The sequence below is a fragment of the Cydia strobilella genome, chromosome 25 (genome assembly GCF_947568885.1).
Source record: "Cydia strobilella chromosome 25, ilCydStro3.1, whole genome shotgun sequence".
Taxonomy (NCBI): Eukaryota; Metazoa; Arthropoda; class Insecta; order Lepidoptera; family Tortricidae; genus Cydia; species Cydia strobilella.
Window position 1 is genome coordinate 4,399,139 of NC_086065.1, and position 7,219 is coordinate 4,406,357.

Below are 7,219 nucleotides of genomic sequence, written 5' to 3' on the forward strand. Positions count from 1 at the left end.
AATTAAGCGGACACCATCTCAGCCCTTATTCGAGGTTAAGGGTCTCCGGCAAGCTCGGTTCTACATACAAACGTAGTTACGCTCTTATTTTAAAACGAGTAGCTAGTTTGCTCTGAAACTTTGTACTTACAATAGGATAAGGTATATCTATGTCTGTAATTAGTTTATGTAGTTTCAGATACCATATAGCTAAAAAAATACAGCGAATTTAAGTTTTTCATACAAAACTTGTTTTTGCTCTATTTCGTTTGTTTTATAAACTGGAACATATAAATTAATTACAGGACTAGATATACCCCATGTCTTTGTATGTGCAAAGATTCATTACAATCCAACCCGTAGTTTTAAAATGATAAACTCCGTTTGTATGGGAAGGTGAAATTCGGCCGAGCTTGCCGGGGACTTAACGTTCCGCGTTGACCTAATTCCGCGAAGACACATAACTTACAAACACACAGGTAGATAGAATAAAATATCTACAAATATCTCATTCTCAGCCCTTATTCCAGCAGGTTTAACGTTCCACGCTGACCTATTTCCGCATGCGCGGGAGCGTATAAATGCGCGCGCGCAACTGGATGCGCTATCAGTCTCACGAGTACCGTCGAGAGGCTAGCACCATGTTCGCCAAACTTGTGAGTACTACATTTATAACCTATAATCTAGAACCTGACATAGACTTGATTCATCTCTATGATAAAAAAAACCATATACAGGGTAGAAAAAAATAATGGGCCCTGGAGGGAAAGTGCCTTAAAACCTTAAGTTGGCTCATTTTACTTAAAGGAAACATTCTTTTATTTTTAAAAAGAAACATAACTGCATTCACAGATTTTTCATTATTTTTAGGGTTCCGTACCCAAAGGGTAAAAACGGGACCCTATTACTAAGACTCCGCCGTCCGTCTGTCAGTCTCTCCGTCTGTCTGTCACCAAGGCTGTATCTCATGAACCGTGATAGACTAGACAGTTGAAATTTTCACAGTGATGTATTTCTGTTGCCGCTACAACAACAAATACTAAAAAGTACGAAACCCTCGGTGGGCGAGTCCGACTCGCACTTGTCCGGATTTTTTTTTAATTTTGCTTGTCTAAAAATATTCTTGAGTACTAAATATTCGATTTTATGGAGGGTGTAAGGTGTTATGTTTCTTGTTGTCATTAACATTAACTGTATCAGTCGATACAGTCATAGAGAGTTATATCTATCTTTGATACAGTGGAATAAAATGGATGGTGTTTATTTTTTGGAATTTTTAGTCAGTTCGATTCCCGGGCGAGACAAGCGAATTTATAAAAATCTTTGAATGCAGATTTGTTTCTTTTTAAAAATAAATGAATGTTTCCCTTAAGTAAAATGTGCTAACTTAAGGTTTTAAGGTACTTTCCCTCCAGGGCCCATAATTAATAATGTATTTGTTTTCAGCCTCTTAGCCTAGTTGGTAGTGAACAGGTTTAAGTATTTGTGTGTTTATCATTGTTTTTTATACCACGTCTGTGGTAGACAAGCATACGGCCCGCCTGATAGTAAGCAGTGGCCGTAGCCTATGGACGCCTGCAACTCAAGAGATATTACACGCGCGTTGCCGACCCTTCAAAAACCTGTACACTCCTTTTTTGAAGAACCCAATGCTGTAGCCCCTCGGGTTTACCTAGGAACATGTTTGTTCCTGGTTTATTCAAGCCTTAGGTACTTACTTACACTACGTACAATAATATTACACTTATATTGTGCAGAATAGGGAATATTACGCGAAACTCTGCGCAGGGTGCGCCACTACCACAGTCTGAGGGTCTATCGCGAAAGTCGAAACAAGAAAATTGAAGTTTCGTTATCTAACATCTCAGTCACTCTTGCATATTCGAGCGATAAAGAAATAGCAAATACAGATAAATTGGCTGATAGCGAAATTTCGGATTCGCGTTTCCCGGTAGGTCCTCTGTAAACAAACCGCCTTGATGCATCAATGTCATATCTTATTATCACTGAAAACATTGTCAAAAACCTGTTTAAGGTATATAGTATGTATAAGTTACTCTATGGTTTACCAAAAAGGCTAGTGCTGCACTCTGGTGGCAGAACATTGCAGTAATATCCCCTATTGGGAACTCTATCTATCCACCAAATTTTATCGAAATCTAACTAAAACAAACAAAAAGGTTTCAATAAAACCACAGCACATCAATAATAAATCAATAAGTGCATCAATAAATAAAGCAACCAAACCTCGCCACTAATAATTAAGATGTAACGCTCATTACAATTCATGTCACACCTACATGCTATCACAATAGCATACCAAGCATTCGGTTATCACCAGTTTAACTCTAACCCTGAGCTCCATAACAATATGAGTGACTGGAGGTCAAGTGGACTTAAGCGATGCTCAATTTGATTATTTGATTAGAATAACAGACCTGACAATGTCAAACCTTGCACCCACTATGAATAAATTGTGTGGATCCTTGGTAACACAATGGTTAAGTGCTTTAAGAGTCCCCGGCAAGCTCGGCCGAATTGCACCTTCCCATACAAAAGGAGTTCCGCTCTTATTTTAAAACTACGTATTGGATTGTAATGAAACTTTGCACATACAATGACATGAGGTATATCTAGGTCTGAAATTTATTTATATAGCTATAGTTTATAAAACAAACGAAATAGAGCAAAAACAAGTTTTGTATGAATAACTTAAATTCGCTGTATTTATTTTACTATCGTTTTTGAAGCTATATAAACTAATTACAGACATAGATATTCCTTATCTCATATTGTAAGTACAAAGTTTCAAAGCAATGTAACTAGTTGTTTTAAAATGAGAGCGGAACTACGTTTGTATGGAGAACCGAGCTTGCCGGTGACCCTTTAGTGTCGCAGTTACATACATCCTACCTATCAAATCCTATTAAAATAGGGTGTTTGACTGGGATACCGCCGTTTAGCCAAAATATTTTTCGCCAAATTTCACTTCCCAACAAACTTATGGCATCAGTTTCATTTCCCAAATGAAATTTTAGCAAGTTTTTTACTTCGCAACCATTTCATTTCCCAACCCCATATTGCGAAATGAAAATGACATACTAGGTTGGGTTAGGTTAGGTTGGATTATGAAAATTTGCGAAATGAAATTTTGCCAAATGATAATTTGCGTAAAATAGTTTGGGAAGTAATACTTTGGGAAACGATTTTGGCAATACATTAGTAAACCGTTTGACTACTAGTCAAATCAGTTTCTTTTTTCGAACTGTCAAAACGATTTGCAACTATGGAATTTGGCTGATATGGAATTAAGACTACAGTCGAGAACGAAAAATTTCGCTCTTACTGCAGCGTCGCGATTAGCGGTGGTGTCGCACACTGCTAGAGTTCAAGCAGTGAAGTTGTTCAACAAGTTGCATATCGAGTTTAAATCTATGACATGTCACAAGAAATTCAAAGCGAAACTTAAACTATTCCTGTTGGAAAAAAATTACTTTTATTATTTGACTTTTAACCATGATTGACTATTGGCTATTTATTTTGGACATATTGTATTATTTTGTGTTCTATGGATTTTAATTATACATTTTTATTTTATATTGTGATTATAGGTATTTTAATGAATATAGAAATTGTAAATGAAATTATTTAATAAATTATTTGTAAGTGGGCATGTTTTATTTAATAATGTAAACGTTCAAATAAAATGAAATTTATCCCTTAATTTGGCATGAGGATATCACAATTTTGTAAATTTTGAAACCTGTCAAAGAAAGATAAAGTTCAAAATAGGATGGGAAATATACTCCTAATGCCCAATTAAGGGTTAAAAGTAAATAGCAATAGGGTTACAGTTTACATGTTTAATCTCATATACAACATTGGGGTTGTCAGTCTTCTTTTAATAGGTACTAGACTCAGACACAATACAATAAAAACAATAGTGCAAAATCGCAGCTGTTATCAATGATTGACACGAGACTGTCACAATATCATATCGATTGTAACTGACACACGCCGACTGCCTAAATGGCGTTTCCCAACAGCTCACGCACCATTTCTCGCGCGCAATATGGTAAGCGCTGAAATCCTTAATGGGTTTAGATTGCACGTGGGTATGGAGCTGCGTAAAAAAGTGTTTCGTAGTTTTGTATTAAGGATTACATTGTTTTAATTATTTTAACTCGTCGTGCAATCGATAGTGACCCTGCCTACAAAGCAGTATGTCCCGGGTTAGAATCCTGGAAAGGGCAGTTATTTGTGTGTTGGGAATTGGGAACAAACATTTATTCTTGAGTTATTAATATTTTCTATGTAAATATATAAATGATAAGTACACATTGATGAATGCATACAAAGCGCTGGCTAAAATAGCAATGTTGTTTTACCATCTAAGGTCAACTGGAATAAATGCCACCATAGAGTTAATTTTTTTTAGCTGTTTAATTTGAGAGAATTTTCAATTTGTATTCTTTTTTTAATTTCAAAGTAAATGTAGGTGTTAATAAAAATATACCATCGTCTAGTTCCTACAGCACAAGTCTTACTGAGCTTACTGTGTGTGTGTGTGTGTGTGTGTGTCAATCTGTGTTTAATTGTCCCAAAATATTTATTTATTTATATTAATGTTCACTAACTAATTTCATTCCAGATGATCATCTGCGCTGTAGTCGCGGCAGCTCTCGCCCAGGCGAGAGAGTACCCGGCCGGCCTCCACCCAGCAGTCTGCCCCAACTACCCCTATTGCGCCCCTGACGCGCTAGCCAGGCACACCCCGGACGGCATGCCCATTCCCCAGTGGAGTTACCCTTACGCTGCCGCCCCTGTGGCTCCTGCCGCGCCAGTAGCTGAGTAAGTATCTGCCAACTACCCCTACTGCGCTCATAACCCGCTAGCCAGGCACACCCCGTATGACATTCCCATCCCCCAGTGGAGCTACCCTTACGCTGTCCCCCTGTGGCTCCTGCTGCACCAGTTGCTGAGTAAGTATCTCTCTCAAAAGTAGCCCTGATGCGCTAGCCAGGGACACCCCGGAAGGCATGCCCATCTCCCAGTGGAGCTACCCTTACACTGCCGTGTTGCTCCTCGGGCGCCAGTTGCTCAGTAAATACACATATCTCTCTCTATCCCTATCAACCTTTCGTGTCTACATTTTTCAATTCTGTCGGCTTTTTCTACTGACAAAATTGGTTTGCTAGACTATAAATTAAAGAAAACGATGAAATATCTTAAAAGGTTTGTTTAAAGAAAACCTCCTTATTAGTCACCTTTTTGCATTTTTCTTTTCGAGAACGATTTTTTCTGCTCTACACGCACACTCGAAGTATGAACCCACGGTTTTGACCACCACACACATATATATAAAGGTTAATTTTATTATTAATATGTTTATTTATCCTTTAGGCAAGGAGGTGCCCGTTACCCCGCCAGCTTCAACCCGGCTCTCTGTCCCAACTACCCCTACTGCTGGTGATTCTACTGTGACGTTTGGCGCCAAATCGGACCATAGATAAACTTAAACATTCCTGAACGTAACTGTCAACTTTTTCTTAAAGTGACTTTTTAATTTTCTTACCAGCCAGTTCGGATTGTTTTTTAAAATTGTACTGAAAATACACTGCCATATTTTGATGTAAAAATGTAAATAGCAGAGAATTTGGTTTTTATAGAAAATGTGTAAAAAATGTAAATAAAAAGTTTATTTTTACTTTTGTTTTTGTTTTGTTTCTTAGTGTTCTGATCGTATCGGTAAGAACAGGATCGCTCTCAAACTAACTGAAGTAATCATTACTTTACTCTAGGTAGGTCATTGAATAGGTACCTAAGATTTAAGAGTATCTCAGTCGGTCGCGTTTGTTAAAACACTATAAATAATTACAACAAAAAATCCTATAATAACTACATGAAATAACTCTAGCTTGCTGAAAAGGCATATTAAAATTAAAGCCTGACCAGTAAATACGTCAAGTCTCGCGTTATGTTGCGGATAAGCGTTATTCTAAATATATATATATATATATATATATATATATATATATATATATATATATATATATATATATATATGTGTGATTTGACCACAAACGCTAGGGACCCTTTTCTCGAACGATATTCGACTCAGTGTGCATAAGGGAAAACGTGACGTGGGTATATAAACATTTCCTGAATGTGAAAGAGGCAAATCTACAAAAAAAAAATGACCACTTGAACCATACCACAGTAAATAAATTGGAAACAAAAATAGATTTTATATCAATTTATTTCTTCATTACAACATTCCGCAACTTTTTAAATGACTTTTTGGTTTAATATTTTTTCTCTGTATCTTACTGCAAATTACCTTTAAGTTTCATGTGGTTTCATAATTTTTCTATAGAATGACACAAGTTACTTATCAACCTCCCATTCTAAACAGCTAATATATGAGTACCTATTTGTTGAGACATTTTTTTATCTACGACTGCAATATGACATTTTTGTAAATACAAAACCACAAAAAAAATGTGGTATAAATCGCTCTAAACTTACCAGTATTATAATACATATCTCTTTGATTGCTCGTGTTATAAAATGGAGGTACCTCTTTAACTTTGCTCACCCGTTACCATCAAGATGTTGTCTCCTTGACTTCCCCAATCCAAGTGGACGGGTCTGAACCACCGTCTCTTTAACTCCCGCTTAGTTGCCAGGTAAGTCATTAAACATTACCCATCACCCTAATATTAAATTCAGATATTTTAAGAATGTTGCCAAGTAAAATTCATATTTGCTTGCACTTTTTGATATAATTACTACAAAATCATGACACCAGCACGTAAGAAAGGTATTGGCCGGCCGCCGTTGACCTGGTGGTCTATTAACATCGAGAGAGACCTGATAACCCAATTGCCAAAACCGACAATCCAGGACCGACGGGCCTGGCGCAGAAATGTGAGGAGACCCGACCCCAGATAACGGGAGCAGGGACGGACAAAGAAGAAGAAGAAGACAAAACCACGAAAAAAAACTAACAAAAAAAAGTAACACTTATTGACACCGGACGATATCGGCCTGTCAGTTAGAACAAAAATTTGACAGTTCCGAACAACTGACAGGCCGATATCGTCCGGCGGACTGATTGAGCCTACAATTACCCTTGCAACGTATTGTCAGCGATCGGGTTATGTTAGCGCTGAATATGTCACAGTAGAATTACACGCAGTACGGGTAGTTGGGGCACGAAGCGGGGTCGACGTCGGCG

The 7,219-nt window shown here is 37.4% G+C and overlaps 1 protein-coding gene across 1 annotated transcript; it reads left to right on the top strand.

Moving 5' to 3' along the window:
- Window positions 1-531: 531 nt before the first annotated feature.
- On the top strand, window positions 532-5,687 carry LOC134752779 (cuticle protein 1-like). Its single transcript, XM_063688481.1, has 3 exons — window positions 532-635; window positions 4,631-4,830; window positions 5,383-5,687. Exons 1-3 carry the CDS (start codon window positions 561-563, stop codon window positions 5,450-5,452), a joined length of 345 nt encoding a protein of 114 aa, XP_063544551.1. The 5' UTR covers window positions 532-560; the 3' UTR covers window positions 5,453-5,687.
- Window positions 5,688-7,219: the final 1,532 nt, after the last annotated feature.